General features: G+C 55.1%; 7 protein-coding genes across 7 annotated transcripts; 2 read left to right on the top strand and 5 right to left on the bottom strand.

The window, feature by feature from the left end:
* Nucleotides 1–1053: 1053 nt before the first annotated feature.
* On the bottom strand, nucleotides 1054–2979 carry COLE_03182 (uncharacterized protein; the record flags this gene model as incomplete). Its single annotated transcript, XM_065626274.1, has 2 exons — nucleotides 1054–2201; nucleotides 2232–2979. 2 exons carry the CDS (start codon nucleotides 2977–2979, stop codon nucleotides 1054–1056), a joined length of 1896 nt encoding a protein of 631 aa, XP_065482543.1.
* Nucleotides 2980–5178: 2199 nt separating this feature from the next.
* On the top strand, nucleotides 5179–6147 carry COLE_03181 (uncharacterized protein; the record flags this gene model as incomplete). The annotated part of the gene is made up of 3 exons (XM_018424592.2): nucleotides 5179–5465; nucleotides 5520–5649; nucleotides 5686–6147. 3 exons carry the CDS (start codon nucleotides 5179–5181, stop codon nucleotides 6145–6147), a joined length of 879 nt encoding a protein of 292 aa, XP_018275139.1.
* A 644-nt stretch (nucleotides 6148–6791) lies between these two features.
* COLE_03180 (uncharacterized protein) lies at nucleotides 6792–8898 on the top strand (the record flags this gene model as incomplete). The annotated part of the gene is made up of 4 exons (XM_018424591.2): nucleotides 6792–6870; nucleotides 6904–7989; nucleotides 8021–8512; nucleotides 8546–8898. The coding sequence occupies 4 exons, from the start codon at nucleotides 6792–6794 to the stop codon at nucleotides 8896–8898; spliced, it is 2010 nt and encodes a 669-aa protein (XP_018275138.1).
* A 380-nt stretch (nucleotides 8899–9278) lies between these two features.
* COLE_03179 (uncharacterized protein) lies at nucleotides 9279–10823 on the bottom strand (the record flags this gene model as incomplete). Its single annotated transcript, XM_018424590.2, has 5 exons — nucleotides 9279–9614; nucleotides 9652–9935; nucleotides 9969–10161; nucleotides 10196–10691; nucleotides 10732–10823. 5 exons carry the CDS (start codon nucleotides 10821–10823, stop codon nucleotides 9279–9281), a joined length of 1401 nt encoding a protein of 466 aa, XP_018275137.1.
* A 257-nt stretch (nucleotides 10824–11080) lies between these two features.
* Nucleotides 11081–11658, bottom strand: COLE_03178 (uncharacterized protein; the record flags this gene model as incomplete). The annotated part of the gene is made up of 5 exons (XM_018425864.2): nucleotides 11081–11137; nucleotides 11179–11316; nucleotides 11350–11432; nucleotides 11467–11565; nucleotides 11607–11658. 5 exons carry the CDS (start codon nucleotides 11656–11658, stop codon nucleotides 11081–11083), a joined length of 429 nt encoding a protein of 142 aa, XP_018275136.1.
* Nucleotides 11659–12306: 648 nt separating this feature from the next.
* COLE_03177 (uncharacterized protein) lies at nucleotides 12307–13341 on the bottom strand (the record flags this gene model as incomplete). Its single annotated transcript, XM_018419957.2, has 1 exon — nucleotides 12307–13341. The coding sequence occupies one exon, from the start codon at nucleotides 13339–13341 to the stop codon at nucleotides 12307–12309; it is 1035 nt and encodes a 344-aa protein (XP_018275135.1).
* A 2390-nt stretch (nucleotides 13342–15731) lies between these two features.
* Nucleotides 15732–16656, bottom strand: COLE_03176 (uncharacterized protein; the record flags this gene model as incomplete). Its single annotated transcript, XM_018420056.2, has 2 exons — nucleotides 15732–16216; nucleotides 16455–16656. 2 exons carry the CDS (start codon nucleotides 16654–16656, stop codon nucleotides 15732–15734), a joined length of 687 nt encoding a protein of 228 aa, XP_018275134.2.
* Nucleotides 16657–18223: the final 1567 nt, after the last annotated feature.

The raw sequence follows: 18223 nt of genomic DNA, 5'->3' as shown, positions 1-18223 counted from the left end.
TCAGTGTGTACAAGGAATGGCTGGTCATAGTCAGGGTGAGCTAGAATGGGTGCTGTCATTAACAAGTTTCGAAGGGAATCAAAGGAGTTGACTTCAGCCTGGCTGAAAGTCCATGGGACTTCCTTCATTAGGAGCCTATTCATGGGAGCGGCAGTGGCAGAGAAGTTTGGAATGAACTTTCGATAGTAGGAGAAGAGGCCTAGGGCTCGCTGGAGCTCCTTGACATTCCTAGGATAGTTAAGGTGCTTGATAGCACTAACAGTTTCTTCCAAGGTGCCAATGCCCAGGTTAGAGATGGAGTGTCCAAGAGCTTTGATGGACTGGAAAGCAAGGAAGCTCTTGTTAAGGCTTAGGGTAATACCTGAGCGCTGTATTAGAGTAAGAATGGTGTCAATGTCTTGAAGGTGAGTTTCGAAGCTGGTGGAGTAAACGATGATGTCGTCAATGTAGACCAGTGCAATTTGCCATTTGTATCGCCCCAGCACCTTGTCCATTAACCGTTGAAATACTGCAGGTCCGTTCTTGAAGCCGAATGGCATATATCTGTATTGATGCAGCCCACGGTGGGTGCGGAAAGCCGACTTAGGCTTGTCCGCTTTGGCAATAGGGATTTGATGGAAGCCTTTGTTTGCATCAAATGTCGAAAACCATTGTTTGCCTGCGAACTGGGTAAGAATATCATCAATCCGGGGAAGAGGATACTGATCACTCTTTGTCAGTGCATTGACTTTGCGATAGTCTACACAGAAGCGATCCTTCCCTTTCTGTCGAACGAGGATGGCTGGGGAAGCCCAAGGAGAGTCAGACTCTTCAATGATCCCATCCTCAAGGAGTTCACACAGAGTTTGATCAATGGTCTGTCGGGCCAGTGGTGAGGCGTGATAAGGAGGTGTTGAGACTGGATGATTGTCTCCTGTCTCAATAGTGAATTCAGCTAGCTGAGTGGAACCAAGGACATGGCTTCCGTAGCCGAAGGCATGATGATGCTTGTCCAATACTGTACGGAGTTGACATCTCTGCTCCTCTGAGAGGTCACCGTTGATGTGAAGTTCATCAATTGGGAAGGGCATATTGGCAGGCGCTGGACCGCTCACCATACTGTTGGTGAGGGCTTTCGTGCTGTGAGGACGTCACAGCATGCAGGCGACCAAGGAGAGTGTTTTTCTTCAGGGTGATTGATTTGTTGCCTACATTCATGATGTGGGCAAAATGATTGGCGCCTTCTGGGTTGCCTACTGAGCGGGCTACATGGATGTATTGACCAGTCGAATTGGGACTAAGCATGTAGTACTGAGTGCGAGGGAGCTTGTCCATCTCAAGGTTCACAGGAACTTGGGCCTGATGAACAGCACTGATGGTATAGTTCTCTGCTAAGCGTGCAGAGCTTAGTGCATCTGGCAGGGGTCCAGTTCTATCAATCTGTGGAGCTCGGCAGGTGATGGGGATTGTTTCCGTGACTCCTCGAAAGCGAAGCTGCATCTGGTCGAGGTCAATGGTAGACTGGAAGGTGTGCAAGATGTCATTCCCTATTATGACCTTGGTGACTATCTGGCGTACAAGGTGAAAGCTGATTGGGACAGTGAAGTTCCCTCCATCAGTAGTGATGAAATTGACATCAAGCATGATCTGGTGGGTGATCCTGGTGCGACCAATGCCATTCAAGTTCATGGGCTTCACCTTGTGGCGCTCAACATCAGGCAGATGGCGCTTGGCATACTCCAGATCCATAACAGAGATGCAGGACCCAGTGTCAAGGCAAATCTTGTGCAAGGGGGCTTGCATATCTGTTGTGCCAAGGCGAGCAAGGGAGTATGTGGGAGTCTTGATGAGGTGCATCGTTTGAATCACTCTTTTAGTAGTGTCAGAGAGAGAAGCAACACCTCGCAGAATGCGACGTGGCTGTTTGGGCGGAGGGACAGGGTGGTTGCTGTTTGTGGTTTTGCTTTGAGCAGCTGTGTTGGTAATGAGCTGAGGCCGCCAACGGTAGGCATTATGATTAGGAGTTGCGTTTACAGATCCAGGAGAGGGCTTGTAGCTTTTGGTTTGTGAGGTTTTGGAAGTTTGAGAAGCAGGCATTTTCCTGAGGTTGGGACAGTCACGCCGCCAGTGAATGCCTCCACACAGGCATGGAGTCTTAGGTAGATTAGTAGAAACACTATTTGATGGACGATTCTGATAGTTGGCATTGGCTGGGCGGGGTGCCCAAGGAGGTCGAGGGATTAGAGTTGAACCGGAGTTCTGCCTTGAGTTAACATTGCCATTTGGGTTAGGCCTGAAGGTACTGCGGGGAAGATTGTTCGTCAGATGGGCTGAGGGGGATGGTACACCAGTTTGGTAAGACTTGAATGCTGGACGAAGCCCAGGTTCAAGGTCAATAAGCAGTCTTCGGAAGTCTTCCAAGCTGCGGACTTCCCAAAGGGATGACTTGAGCATGGGCTGAAGAGACATTGGGATTCCAATCAGAATGTCACTGATCAAGTCTCTGACAGGTGTATTTTCAGGGTAGACCTGCTTTTGAAGAGCAGTCTTGGAATCGAAATAGTCAGCGAGGCTCTCATTTGCACGGAGACGGCGGTAAAGACATTCCTGCCTCTTGCGAGAATCATGGTTAGACTCTTGAAAGGCATTGCGCAGAGCATCTTTCCACTGATTCCAAGTTGCAAGCTGATTGCGTTCTGCTTCGCGAAGGTTTGTGAACCAGTTGGATGCTTTGCCCATCAGGACCAATGGTAAAACCTGAAGCAGGTCTCTGTCCCACAATCCAGAGTACGAGAAGATGGCATCAACTTTAGAGATCCATTGGTCAACATCCTCGCCGTCCCTAGCATTGAACTTTGGCAGCTCTGATGCCTTCAGGCGAGGGTGAGAGGTGTGCAAGGTAGCATAAGTAGGTGCCGTTGAGGGTTCATGTCCATGGTGAGCTGGCTCTGAGGGCGGAGGGAAGAGGGGTGCAGATGTGTGTCTTCCATAAGAAGGCATGAAAGATAAAGGAGCAGGTGCCGCAGCTGCAGATCTTGAGGCCTGCTCAAGATGCTGTATAGTGCGTGTTTGGCGGTCAATAGTCTTTTGCAGGCGAGTGGTCAAGTCTACTATCTGACGCTCATGCTTCTGCTGCTCTTGCAGGATAGTGTCTTGTAACTGTGTAAGCTGCTCTTTTAGGGCTGCCTGATGAGTAGTGCGAGCATGTTCAGCATCAGTTGTGTCACCTGGGGTTGAAGTATCTGTAGGGTTAGCATGACAGTCCACTTGAGCGACAGTTGTGTCATGGAGGTCAGTTGGAGGGTTCGAATGGGCAGCGGCATGAGGATGCGCTGTAGATACGTGAGGAGTGCCATGGAGGGTCTGCTCCTGGGCGTCATAGAAATAAGGGCCACTTGTAGTGGGAGGTGGGGTGGACATGAGTACGTTGTCTGTTTCAGGCCTGAATGACAGCGAGGGGTTCACTGGAGATCCAAGTAGAGGGCTGCCATCTCGTGGACGGGCACCTATGGACTCAGAGTGTCGCCGAGTATGAGAGCGAGTGATAGGAGGGGTCATGTCTTTTGAGGAGAGCTATGGAGCTTGGGGGTTGAGGAACCTAAATAATCCTGCTGAGGAGCTGGGAGGCTATGTAGCCTGTGGACGATCGTTTTAACAGGTAAGGACCTGAGGTGCTAAGGAGCTGTGAAGAGGCGTAAGAGCCCAGGTTAGTTGTGTAACCTGAAGAATGAAGAAAGAAAGAAAGCTAGATGAGACTAGAAGTGCACGGGGTTGATCAAGATAAATAGGAAGCGCTGGTGACAATGAATGAGGAGTTGTCAGTAGGTGGTTCGTTGTGAAAGAGTTTGTTGTTTTTCTAAGGATGCTGGCCAGCAAGAACGAGAAGAGAATCTAGGTTAGCAAGTTGACAGAGTGTGTGAGGTAGTGACTAGAGGTCATCTGCCTTGTCTGAGTATCGCGGCGAGGACCCCAAGATTGTAAAGGGGTGAGGTCTACCGGTCGAGCTTGGAGGAGCTTGAGGGGTGGATCCCACTACAACCAGTAAATGTGTTTGCGCTCGGACTAGGCCAGAGAGTGCTCTGTCCACTATGCCTCTTTCCTGATCAGTTGCTAGAGTACAAAGGAGGGTGGGTGGGTAGGTTAGTATACAAGTCGAACAGAAGCTAAGACAAGAGAAGGTAAAGAACTCTGCATATCATATGAACATAGCTATTTCCAGCCAAACCATATGTGCTTTCTTGGTTCTCAACCAATCACATAAGGTAAGCATGTGTTTGGGTGAGTGTATTTGTTGGCTGTGGACGTTGAAGGACATGGACGTCGAAGGACATGGACGTCGAAGGAACGTCGAAGGACATGGACGTCGAAGGAACGTCGAAGGACATGGACGTCGAAGGAATGTTGAAGGAATGTCAAAGGACATTGAGGTTGTCCTTTACAATATGGATGCATGGTGGCGAGCCAAGTGCATGTGGCTGTGTTGTGGGGGGTGCATCTAGGATGCATGCATGCCAACCCAAGTGCACGTGGCTGAAACGTGGAGGTGCATCTGGATGCATGCATGCAGACCATGTTGGGGTTGCAGAACAGATGATCGGCGGCAGGCTTGATGGGGAGTGGAGTGCGGAAAGGGGAGGAGTGTACCCGAGAGATCTAGGTCTACGTAGCTTAAGTAGAACTGCTATTAGGACTATCACCCTATTATTGTATCTTTTAGTGATACGGTCTAAAGCGTTCAAGTCCGTTCCTCACAAGGAGGGGCGGTAGGTAAACTTCAGATCTGAGCCATTGATGATGGGGTCCCGCAAAGGAGGTCATTGTGGTTTTAAGATGTGTTAAGATGTTGTTGTAAAGGACGGCCCTTGAGGGGTTTCTATCGGTGGCAAGCAGTCAACTTGTTGACATGACCTCATGAGGGTGGCGGTTATATTCTGGGCCTCACTCTATATCCATGTGTCCCACGTGCTCTCACGAGCGTGTGCAATTGCAAGGACAGACATTGTCCCAGGGAGTGAGCAGCTGAAGTATGTCCCCATCGAGACATATCCCAGGCGACGGCAGTTAGAGTGAGCCACGTGGTGCAGAGGCCAAATGTCTCAAGTTGCCACCCACCAACTGAAGATTCAACGTTGTCCTCATCTCACCATTACGAACCTCCCATTCTTGCATCTTTCCTCACTACCTCCGCCCTCATCCGTCATGCCGAGGTCGCCGGAGGCGCATCATTCCATGTCCATCGAGGCGTTTACTCGCTCCCTCATCCCCCCAATGCCACCGACGCCTTGCGACTTCCCCCGCTTCGACTGGTCTACGGCGATCTGGGTTCCTCCCGACCTCCATTGTGAGTTCATCACCCACGGCCTCTTCCAGCTGTGCGGCAAGTTTGCCTCGGTGGCCGTGAGAGAGGCCCTCGATGGGCAGAGGAGTTGGGACGATGTGGGTTCAAACGGCATCCTTCTCGCGCTGGCGGACCTTATGCTCGAGTGGTACGTCGTGTTGCGATCCTCGTGGCATTCCTCTGAACTGACGCTTCTCCGCAGCCTCGACGCTTTGCGCCTCAAGCATGTTGCGGAGGCCATGCGGATCGGCAGGCCTTCCTTCTCACCCCACGTGACAATCGACACTTGGTACGCCGAGTGTCGCGCGGAAGCGGCGCGTATCGTGAACATCGTGGGTCGAACACTTTCCATGCATTGCTCACTTCAGGCGCGCAGCGTCGTCCCCGCGAAGGCTTGGAGATCCCTCGTCTCGGAAGATGATGCGATCAAAGTATGCCTTGACGTTGCCTGCGTCTCATTCCAAGGGATTCACGACTGCCTGGGCCAGCCTACCCCAGCCATGACCGCGTCCCACCTCCGCCCCGCGACGTTCCTCGGCAAATACGACGCTACCGCGGACCGCCTTGCCGAGTACGGTGTTGGTGTCATCGAAGGCTCGATCTCACCCGCCAGCTACGACGAGGACGCCCTCCTCGAAGAGGCCGCACAGTGGGCGAGCAAGCACCCGCTTCCTTACAGCTGGCCGAACCCCTTACGTGGACCGCCCAAGTACCGCGGTCTCAACGCCCCTCCAACTCGTCCGCCGCTCCATCCGGAGCTACGGTGGGTCGATGTCCCGTCCCGCCGCACCGTGTACCCGCAGCCGCCGCAGCCGTCTGAGACTGTCTAAGGGTGCTATGCTGTGATCTGAGTCGTCCAGGTCAAAACTCGCACAACGAAGGCGGTTCAGTGTCTGGCCGTGACACTTATAGAGTAGAGTAGCACTCTTTCATTGTACCGTTTCACCATGTCCGCTTCGTTGTACACCCGTCGTTTCATGTAGTTCTTTGTTCTCGCGAGTGACAGCTAGCAGAAGAATGGTTGTCGCGAGTGATAGCTGGCAGAAGAATGGTGAGGAGTGGGTGGATTGGAAGCAGCAACACTGGCACTGACACGGCTCGAGTATCGCACCCTGCCCCAGTCTAGATAATTGGAGGATCACGCGACTGTTACATCCCCCTTGGGACTCGGCCCAGGCACGCGGCTCGCATATTGCAGAGGGCGCCTACAGTGGCCCATGTCTCGTCTGTCGCCGCACGCCTTCGCGTGCACTGGGGAGTGCGCAGGAGTGGGTTCTGGCGACGACATGTCGACTCAGAACCCTGTGGATGGCTGACGGGAGGTGGAGGTTAGTCACGTGTGTACTCTGAGGAACTGCGGTCTCGCAGCCGCAATCCCTGGCGAGTTTCGGGTTCCGTCACCTCGGTGAGGGCTGTTGTGATATCACTTCTCCTCCCTCAACTGTTTGTTCCTCCGGTTTTGCAGCATCGACGCATGTCCCTCAGAGGCTTCGTGGTTGGCCTGTCTCTCCGTGCTCGCTGTGCGACACTTGCAGCAGCAGCCCCCCGCGTAGGTACGTCCCGCGACAGAGACTGAGCTCACTCAGCGTTCCCAACACCCCGCCTCAGACCAGCGCAGAGCCCCATTGGCCTTGGCGTCCGTTTCTACGCGTCTGAGAAGGACAGAGATGTTGCAAAGCATGATGGGCGTCCCTCGGTCTTTGCGCGCCTCTCAGAGGCGTTCGCCTCCGGTAAGAGCTTGGAACCGGGGCACAACAAGGCCGAAGCGTCGGTCGGCAAGCTCGTTGAGCTCGCAGTCCCGGAGAAGAGAACGCTTGCGACGGCTGTCGGGCTCCTTGTTATCTCATCATCAGTCTCCATGCTCGTCCCTCTTACTATCGGCAAGCTGATCGACTTTTTCTCCTCCAATGCTGCGACCTTCCTCGGCATGAGTTTCCCTGTCGCTGCGACTCTCCTCACCATTGCTTTTTTCGTGGGCGCAGCCGCCAATGCGGGACGTGTCTATCTCATGCGCACCGCCGGGCAGCGTATAATTGCGCGCGTCCGCAACCAGGCATACCTCTCGACACTGCGGCAGGAACCGGAGTTCGCCCATCGCTCGGTCGGTGACATTGTGTCCCGTCTCAATGCCGACGCCAACATCCTTGGCGACAGTGTCACGTCCAATCTTTCGGACGGGTTGCGCGCGATAATCTCGGCATCCGTTGGCGTTTGCGCAATGTTCTGGATCTCGAGCAAGCTCACGCTCATCATGCTTATGGTCGTTCCGCCCATTTCGATCGGCGCCGTATTCTATGGTCGCTACCTCCGGAAACTGTCCAACCTCACTCAAGAGAGCCTTGGCGAGATGTCCAAGACGGCGGAGGAGAAGCTAAACGCCTTCAAAACGATCACCGCATACAACGCACAGTCGCTCGAGGGTCGTGCGTTTTCCCAAAATGTTCAAAGCGTGTTCGATCTTGCTCGCAGGGAGGCCGGCGCCTCAGCAATCTTCTTCGGCATGACTGGTCTCACCGGCAACCTCGCAATGCTGTGTCTCCTTACATATGGAGGGCATCTTGTGTCTACTGGCGCAATCACTGTCGGCGATCTCACCTCGCTCCTCATTTACAGCGGATACGTGGGAAGCTCCGTGTCAGGACTCACGAGCTTCTTTAGCGGTATCATGAAGGGTAAGCGGAGTGACAGCGACGCTGACCGTAGGTGTCGGGGCCGGGCAACGCGTGTTCTCTCTTTTGGACCGACAATCGGCGATCCCTCTCGATGAGGGGCAAACGTTGAGCCCCAATCGCGAAGGGCCCATTGTCTTCAACAATGTCCGATTCACATATCCTTCCCGCAAGGAGGTCGAGGTGCTCAAGGGCATTGATCTCACAATCCAGCCGGGTACCAGTGTGGCGCTAGTCGGCACATCGGGCAGCGGCAAGTCTTCGATTCTCACGCTGCTCGACCGCTTCTACGATCCCACTCACGGGTCAATCTCGTATGACGGCACCGACATCCGAAGCCTCACTCCAGAGTCTTGGCGTGATCGCATTGGCGTCGTGTTCCAGGACCCCGACCTGTTTGCGGGCACTGTCCACGATAACATTGCCTACGGCGCACCTGACGCGACACGGGAGCAAGTCGAGGAGGCCGCTCGAGCCGCTAACTGCGACTTCATCTACGACTTGCCACAGGGCTTCGACACCCCAAGTGAGTCCTTTGATCTGATGGTGCTAACAGCAGTTGGCAAGTCTAGTCTGTCGGGCGGACAACGACAGCGGATCAGCATCGCCCGCGCTCTTGTACGACGCCCTTCAATCCTGCTTCTCGACGAGGCCACCAGCGCCCTCGACTCCAAGTCCGAGGACGCGGTGAATGCCGCGATCGACAAAATCATCCTCGCTCAGCACATCACGGTTGTCCTCGCCGCGCATCGATTGAGTAGCATTGCTCGCGCTGAACAGGTCGTCGTGCTGGAGAACGGGGTCATCTCTGAACAGGGCCGGTACGACGTGTTGAGCAGGACTGAGGGTAGCCGGTTCCGCAAGCTGATGGCGGCGCAGTTGTTGCTGGAGCATGAGGCGAATCAGCAATAGATAGCACACCTGTATCATTAGACACGTGTCAACTCGACGGACGATTTGACTAACCAGTCTCTGAGGCACCCGTCGCGTCGAGGTCGCGGGCAGTGTCGTCTCTCACCCCAGTAGTGAATCCGTCGGAACTAACAGCGAAGTGATCACTGCTACCCACTCTTGGACTCTTCAGCAAGTCAAACGGTGGTATAGACGGGAACTCTAGCCCCCTCCGGCTGATAAACCTACAGAACAGTTGGCATAACTCTTGACTTGAACCTCCTCCCGCTCTTGCGCTTTGACGTGTACAGGTTGGAGGAACGCTGCATTTGCATGTCTGGCGCGCCTGGACGTATGGGTGGCAAAGCATACATGCTGGGCGTCTCAAGCGCCAAGTGCAATTACGAGTCTCCTCTTACAATGTGACATTCTAGCTGAGGCGCACGCACGACTGTCCACCAGAATGCGCGCCAGTGGAGTATCGAACCCTTCTCACGGCGCATGGAGACTAGAGTCTGCCCACTTGCCGCGTGAGTGTCGCTCTCCTGGAATAGCAGTGTACCACGAACACTGCGGCTGCCAGCAGCCTTAGAAACCCTAATGTAGGTGCCGCGGGCTGCAATGCCCTCTTCAGGCAGCTGGGTGGCCAGGTACGACAGCACGACTTTGTATGCGTCCCCAGGCGAGAGGTTGAGCCAGAATCGAGTTGTTGTCGCATCGTAGTCGCCGCCTTGTGTCTTTTGTAAGCAAAATTGTCATGCTGGACGAGCTCACGAGGTTGCCTGTGCCGCGCATGAATTGACTCTCCTGTTGGTTCCACTGCGACCCCCACTGCGAGTCGCCGAAGACGCGCTGTGAACGGTGTACGGCATAAGATGCGTCCTTAAACGTTGGATCGGCGACGGCCATCATCCCAGTGCTGCGAAGACCCTGCGTGAGCGCCTCAGGGAGCTGCTCGCGTGTGAGCTGAGACGGCGTCAAGCACCACGTATGTGAAGGGATGTCGTCGAGATGAATCCGGCAGGATGGGTCCACTGCGAGAAGTTTCTTCACGAGGTCTGTGGTCAGCGCTGCACAGGTTGTTCGCTTACCGCGCGCTGCTCCGCATATCTTGTTCCAAGGCTCATACTCCCACAGCTGTCCTGCGAGATATGCCCGATACTCGGGGCTGGTTGTTTCGGATGGCTCGTCCCACGGTGTGTTGCCGACTAGCATGGTGACGAGCACAATACCCATGCCCCACACGTCTACCGGTTCAGCCTCGTAGCCACCTTGCCCACCCAGCTACCGTCAGTGCTGTGCGCCTATGATGACTTACCTCTGGTGCGACGTATGGCAAACTCCCACAGCGACCGCTCAGCAGCCGCTTCTTTCCCTTATACTTGTACACCGCGCACAGGCCGAAGTCGGACAGCTTCAGGTTGCCGTTGGCGGCGAGGAGGAGGTTTTCTGGCTTGAGATCGCGGTGCGCAACCCCCTTGCTGTGAATAAAAGCGACGGCCGCGTGCAGTTGGGCAAAGTAGAACTTGGCGAGATCCTCCGGGACGCCAACATCAGGCGCAATCTTGTCAAAGAGGTCGCCACCAACCGCCAGTTCGAGCAGCATGTACAACCCTGGCACATACTGTGTCTTGCCGCTCTCGAGAAGCTCGTAGTGCAGGAACTCTAGAATGTTGGAGCTTTTGAGCGACTTGTGCACCTGCACCTCCTTCTGCAGGTCCTTGCGCGAAGGTGCGAACCCATCTTGCCCGTCGAGATTGACGACCTTGCACGCCGCGACGCGCCCCTTGGCATCGTCGATCGCGCGGAACACTCTGCAGTCAGCCGATCCGAACTGCTGGGCTCTGCAAGCACCTGGAGAAGCCTCCTCCGCCAATCTGCTCGCCAATGCGATAGCCAGCAATGAGAGGGTATGAGAGGGTCGATAATGGGGTGTCAACGTCCATCTGTGAGTCAGTTGTCGATAAGAACGTTGATCGGTAGAAAGGAAGGAGATGACTTGGTTGACTCATCCTCGGGCTCCCTCTTGACGGTGGAGGCGATTGTTGACAAGATGGGACCTTGATCTGCTTCCGCGCCGCCCCACGTTCACCAATAGCCTCCACGCCGCGACCCCCGCCAGCGACTAGCGGCTAGCCTCCGCACTACATGCATTGCTTGTTTGCTTTCTGCCGTCTATCTCACAGAACTTGACCTTTCTCGCCTACGCAAGCTTGGCCTTGACCTCCTCATAGATCTTCTTGATCTCGTCCATTGGCAGCTTGAGGTCAGATCGGGCACTTCACTGGGGAACAGACTCACATTCTGCGCGGGCCAACCCACGCCAAGGCCCTCCTTGTCGTCGGCACTGGGCTTGGGAATGTAGTGGAAGTGAACGTGGTCCACCTGCTGATGCGCGGGACGCCCATTGTTCTGCAGCACGTTGTAATTCTCGTTACCCTTGTGTCAGCAATGTCAGCCGTTAGGCCGCACCGCTGCCTTGGCGATCTTAGCTAGAGCGGGCAGAATGTCGCCCATCTGGTCGTCCGGGAGGTCAGTCAGCTTGGCAGCATGGTCTGAATGTCAGCGCAGGGTGAGCGAGAATCTTACACTTGGGGATAACGAGACAGTGGCCACGGGCAATGGGCCCGATGTCCATGAAGGCGAGAATGCTGTCCGTTTCCAGGAGCTTGAAGCAGGGGATCTCGCCTACGGTGAGCTTTACTTTTCGTTCGAGGAGGAGGACAAACCCTTGACAATCTTGCAGAAGATGCAAGAGGCGAGTGTCTTGACGTTGGACATCGTGTAACGAGGCTGTACAGCGTTGGATGCACAGGAGTGGGAGAGAGACTGTGATGTGAAGATGACGATGGGCGAACGACAGGGTGGGTGCCTGGTGTGACGCCGCACTCCAAAACCCCGGTTCGGATAGTTCGGCTACCCTCGCCCATGAACCCGTCATCCGCGCAACCACTAGCGCCAGCGTCGGTGCGAGCTGACAACAAGCTGTGGATGCGGATGCGTCAAGTTTTCTCAGCCCACCGGGACATGCAACGTCCAATTCGGGTTCGCGAGCAGAGTGCAATGTTACAAAGCACCTGCAGCATTGTTCAACATTTGCCGAAGCTACGTCCTGCTCGCTGCTCGCAAGCTCGATTTCTCGCTCCTGCTCGGGGTATGTACCGTTCATGTTGGATTCGGTACGAGGTCCATCCCGCGCTGAGCCACGATCATCGGCTGGAAGTTAATACTGTGACATCTCGATCTGAAAAGCTCTAGTCTGTACACTATAAGGCAAACTATCTTAGGTTGATCAGTCCTAATGCCAGTTTGACTTGACCTAGATCGAGTGTGCAGGTAATACCTGTGTACCTGCAGCTTCACCCAGGAAACCACCACTGGATCCATTGACATGTTCGGCGCTCTTGTACTGCTACACTGCTCACATCGTTACCTTATCGCGCAGCGTCGACGCACCTCGTCCATCTCACGCCCGATCGCGGAAGAGCCATCAGCCGACTGTGGATCGACCCTGCATCCGCCCTCCCAGTCCACAATGCGGAGCGCGCCGCGACGGTCACGCGTTAGATGCCGCAGCTGCACATCGCCGTGCACGGCGCCGGCAGCGTGGATGCAGCCGTACGCGCGCACTATGGCGCGCTTGGTCTCGTGATCGAGCGTGCTAGCGTCGAACGTGACGGCTCGCCCGCAGTGTTCCATCGCGAGAAGAAAATGGTCTCCCACCCTCCAAAGCGCATAAAGCTGGGGCGCAATTCCCGGTGCGCGCTCGTCGAGGAGCTGGAGGAGGTCCCTTTCGCGGTCAACAGCATTGAGCACGCGGCTGAGCTCCTGGTAGCCTCGGTTGAGGTGTTCGGCAGTCTTGAGACATGCAAGGTCAATGTGCTTTACAACGGCCGGGATGCGTGCAATGGGGGCGCCAAGTTGGTGCACGGCGAGAGTGGCCTCGAAGGCGTCCCATGTGCGGCCGCGGCCGAGAAACGCACTCAATTCAATTGAGACAGACAACTTAGACGAGGTTGACTCATTCGTGCGAGAGAGTGAGGTGCAGAGAGAGAGAGATGCTGCGTTGTCGGATGAGAACGACGTGTCGGACGACTGTGTGACCAGACCGAGGGCGAGGACACGTTCGACGAGCTCGAGCTCGCTGGCAGGCACATGGAGCGTCCCATGAATGTCGGAATCGGGCGGTAACACAGAGTATTTTGGCGCATCGCCGGCAGCAAAGAGAGATGGTCCTTGCGAGATCGTCAGTGTGGACGTGCCGTGCCGCTCGGCGGGGTGTGCCATGCGGTTTGTCGACTTCTTGCCGGGACGTGAGGGCCCCTGACGTTCCTCGTCTTCTGATTCTTCATACTTGCGTTTAGTGGGGTGAGGGTCATCGATCAAAGCAACCGTGTCATGCCAGAGATCGTCGGGCTTAAGCGACGGGACCGCGGACAGGATGAGCGCCAGGATGACCTCCATCACGACGGCGGTATAGTCGACTCTCGTAGGGTCTATCACGGCATCGCGCGGGGGAATGTTGGCCCTGTCACGGTAGAATAGGGGCGAGACCGAGATCGAGTGCTTGTCCTCCAGTGTAAAGAGTGCCCAGCGCTCGTAGTCGGTCAAGAGGAGGTACTTCGCACGATTTTTGTGCAATTGCTCCACAATCTGGAGTTAGTCGACGGAAGTGTGGCCCGCGTACCTGGGCGAGGACTGGGCGCCACACGTCATTGAGAGAATGGAGGTCTCTCTTGATCTCCCTCTCCTTCGGTAAGAGCTGAAAGCCCTCCTTTTCCAAGGACGAACACTCGTAGAGGTTATGCCAGTCCTGCCGTCAACCACTTTCCCGCCGGTGAACGCACATCAAGGGAGAGGAGTTTCACCTCGATCACGAACTTCTCGACGCTTGTCCACTGCTCATGTGAGACCGTCCGCGGCTGGCGTAGGGCAACATCGGAGGTACCAGATCCAACGCCCGGGGCCTCGTAAAGAGTATAGGACGTGACAGACACGCCTGTGTTCAAGAAAAAGTCATGCACGAGGTCCTGCAATGATGATACCAATATATGTGACGTGATGTGGATCTCAGACTCCGGAAGCGGGTGGGCACACTCAACAGGGTCATAGGCGGAATTCGGCGGCAGCAATGCCCGCTCGCCATATGGTGGTGGATTGTTGATTGGAGTCGTCGGAGGTCGCCACAGCCGCTTCTCCTGGCGGATTAGGCCCATCACCCAGTCAAACCGAGCTTTCTCCGCCGTATGAGAATCTAGAGCGTCGACCTGTTCGTAAAGTATCGTGAGCGCGTTGCGTGTGAAATTGCTGAGGCTACTCTGCGGAGCGAGACTAAACCTGTAGAGTCGGCTTAGTGCAAGGTGGCGAAGTAGGACAAGTAGCGTAAAGCAGTGGGATTGCGTTGTCCCAAGTCCCAACACAACCCAGGACTCACCATACGGATCCGAGTTGGTGCAGAAGAGCCAGCGTACTGTCCATCGGTGCGCGCGTGCCACTTACTCTCAGTGAGGAGTGTGCATGGTAGGAGTTGGCGCGAGATGAGGAGTTGTGCTCCGTGGTCGAACGCGTGGAGCGACAAGATGCAGTCGGGCTGGGTTCAACTGGGGTGGGAGGCGATTTCAGCCTTTCATAAAAAGAGGGATAGACAGGTGGAAAGATGTGGAGAGCTGGGGCCTCGCGAATGCTTGCAGGCACCAGGTCGCGGGGAAGTGTCGAATCGCGAAGGGAGTAGGCGAGGAAGGACGGCGACGGCAAGGACATTTCGAGTCAAACACGGCAAAGTGCCCAACGAGTGGAGTGCGAATCGCAGCAGCGCTGGTGTTAGTAGCAGAGAAAGAGGGATCGAGCCAGTGATCGCGAGCGATGAATGAGTAATGGTGATACGTTAGCGATATGATTATGGAATCGAGGACGTCGCGTCGCGTAACTGTCGATGTAGACATTGCGATTACAACAAGTTGACGGTGGTGATTGATATCGGCGCACTCGGCATCGTACACGTCATTCTTGATAAGCACACGTGGCTCACCTCAGGCCTGGTTGCAGAATTGTAGACTCGTAGTATGTGATGCTTGTTGCGTTCAAGGGTGCCCAATGCCAATGACAGCAACCGATGACAGAGGAAAAGGACGATGGAAATGGAACCATATGCGATACGCGCATAGATGTACCGTACAGTTCATGGAGCAAAATCAAAAGAGAATAGCGTGGAGCAGAGACAGTGCAAGGAAGCACAATCAAGGGAACAACGTGAAACGAAAGGACCACTCTACCGTAAAACGGGCGATTGGCATGGTTGCAGACATCACTTTTTTTATGATGCCACGCACGCTCGTGCCGAGCCAAATCGCAGCATATGTCCTCAAGGCTTCATCACACCCCACTGAATCTTCAGCCACCCTACCAGTTCGTACTTCATCTCTTTCTCCCCACATTGCCGTCATTGGCAGACTCCGGCTACACAATTTTTGCCCTGCTCGCACTGCGGTCAGTTTCGCGCATTCGGCTTGCCCAACCCTGTTCCAGCATCCGCCGCAGTGCTGGTTGTCGTTCTGGGGATTGAAGCAACAGTCGCTCAGGCCAACCGCGCATGCACCCGGACATCTGATCTGCCCGGGCCCACAACCGGCGTTGCCAACGCATGTGCCGTTAACGCAATTGTCGCCAACCTGGCACTGAGAAGTTAGTGAGTCTTCACGCTACCCCCTACGGTGTTAAAGCAATCTCCGCAGTTCTCATTGTCGTTCATGAGATTGGAGCAATCGTTGCCCCAGCAAACCTTGCGGCCTTCAGCACACGCTAGGCATTTGCCGCCCTGGCATTGCTGTCCTGCCGGGCACTAAAATCAGCCAGACCTAGTTAGAAAAACGTACTGGCTGAAAGCATCCCCCGCAATGACTAGTGTCGCTCGAGGTTTCAACACAGGACATGGAATAGACACCGCATGACGTCTTGCCGGGTGGGCACTGACACTTGCCGTCTGTGCAAGAGATCGCATCCGGTGCGCACCTGGTACTGCAGGCGCCGCAGTGCTGCAGATCCGTCTGAAGATTGAGGCAATCGTCACCGCACGAGTCGGGATGACTTGCTGGGCAACCTACGCATTTGCCGTCGACGCATTTCTTGCTGTTGCCACAGACAATGCCACATCCCCCGCAATGAGCCCAGTTGGTGGAGAAGTCGGGGCACTCCCATATCGGCTGGTAATCATCCTCGAGCAAGCACCCGGCTTGACCGTTGTCGCAGATGCATTTGCCGCCAATGCACTGGTTTCCCCATGCGCACTTGGCACGACAGGCGCCACAGTGGTCTTTGTCCGTTTGCAGGTCGGCACATAGGTCTAGAGTGTCGCCGTACATGTCGACGTACCAGCATTCTGTGTTCGGCGCATCACACGAGGGGCGCGGCAGCTTCCGGCAGCTGCCCTCCTCGCACGTCTCATCGGATTGGCACTGTGGTCAGGGCTGACGAAGAATGAAGGAGACATACACGAATGGTACACTGTCCGCAGTTGAAGAAGTCCGCTGAGAGGTTGACGCAGAATTCGCCACAACGCACAGTTCCAGGTCCATCTTCACATTCACATGTGCCCCCGCGACATTGGTCGCCGTAGCTGCAGCTTTGCGAGCATTTCCCGCAATGGAAATAGCTAGTTTCGGTATCGACGCACTCTCCGTCGCACAGGGTTTCGCCTTGGGGGCAAGAACTGTTAACTTGCCGTCCTGTGACAGCGAAGGCAAGGACGCAGTTCAGTGTGAGGAGAACCAGATGAGGGAGCATGGCTGTAGCCGAGTCAAACTTGGAATGATACCAGGCTTTTATGGAGACGAGGAGCTCTCATTGCTGGTAACCTCGAGTGTGGATCCCGTGGCACATCTCGATGTCGCTAAGCTTATGTTCCCATACTCAGGGGTATGAAGCTTAAGATCCACAGACAACGCATGTTGAGAACAGCGGCGTCCAGGGGCATGGACGGCGCCACGGCGGAAAACAACGCGGGTGTCCTTCGATGGCCAGTCCTCTCCCGTAACCTTGACTTGTCACTCGGCATAGAGCCGAGGTGCATGGCGCCATCACTTGTTCGCCTCTGTCTCACGGTGCTAAGCCAGAGCTAAGCCTGAGCTTACGACATGCAGCTTCTGCCTATAGCACTGGTTCGACACAAAGGTGCTGCAACGCGACCTTCCCGCGTCAGGGCTGCAACATTGGCTCTTACTATGATCCGGAGGCATGCTTAGATTATAACCGCGAGTCACTTAACATGTGACCACATCTAGGACGATGCCGGTTGTCATCGCCAAGATAGTGGCACAAGTCGTCACGGCATCCGCTGATCCGCTGCTCCACAGCCGTTGCTACGTTCACACAACCCCTCACGTCATTGCTTCCTTTGCTACATAAGATTGTCGCGCGTGTTCGTCGCCTACCTTGCTATGGCACTGATCGCAGATTGACGTCGTTGCTTGGGTTTATACACTTCCCGCTGCACAGCCTCTAGTTCCCGCTCGTCGCACTATCAGTAACGTCACTGTGGGCATTGTGATTCCTGTTGTAGGCAAATCCACAGTGTACAAGGCTCGAGAGAAGGTCAGACCACTCCTAACCTTGCGATCTCGCACCTCGTCGATGCGGATGGGTATAGCTCGTGCGAAAGCTGACCTTCGATCATAACTGTGAGAACCTGTCTCCAGTCGGGCATGTTTGGACTCTCCGGGCATCGCAGCAGACCCAGGCCGACGCTTGCTGTCGTTTATATTTCACACGGTTCATATTGACACACGATTGACTATGCGCCGCACTTCCTAGGAGCGCTAACAGGTCGGCGCATACAGAGCCGTGAGCCGCAATGCCAAGAGCCCGCGGGACAAGGCCGTGCGAGGGCAGCGGCCGCGGGATGTGCTTTTCGCCCCAGACCTCGTTGGTAATGGTAAGCATTAGCCTGGAGCGGCGATAAATAACGCGCACAATAGCGATGGTTCGACAGAACAGGGCGGAAGAGGGCGCACATAAGCTTATAACAAAAGAACAGCGCGAGACATCGACTCGAGCGGCTCACAGAAGTGGGAAGTGTGTCACGCAGACATCTGGGAGAAGCCGTCGTCCTTGGGAGTCTTGAGCGGATGCAGAGCAGCCCTTCTACCCTCAGACGTCAAGTGCAAGGATTCAAGATGTGCATTACCAAGTCAAGCGAGCCAGTCTGGGCGTCAATTGCCCGCACAGCGTGTTCAGAGCGCTCTGATCGTCCACGGAAAGGAAATGACAGCGCATAGTGGTCACGTGATGTGCGGAATGACAAACCGCGCGCGAAGGACATTCTGTCGCTCCAGAACTGCCTGCTAAACGCGCG

Source organism: Cutaneotrichosporon oleaginosum (assembly GCF_008065305.1).
Source record: "Cutaneotrichosporon oleaginosum strain ATCC 20508 chromosome Unknown ATCC20508_contig02, whole genome shotgun sequence".
Classification (NCBI taxonomy): Eukaryota; Fungi; Basidiomycota; class Tremellomycetes; order Trichosporonales; family Trichosporonaceae; genus Cutaneotrichosporon; species Cutaneotrichosporon oleaginosum.
Note: the sequence above shows the minus strand (reverse complement) of the source record. Positions and strands in the feature narration are given on the sequence as shown.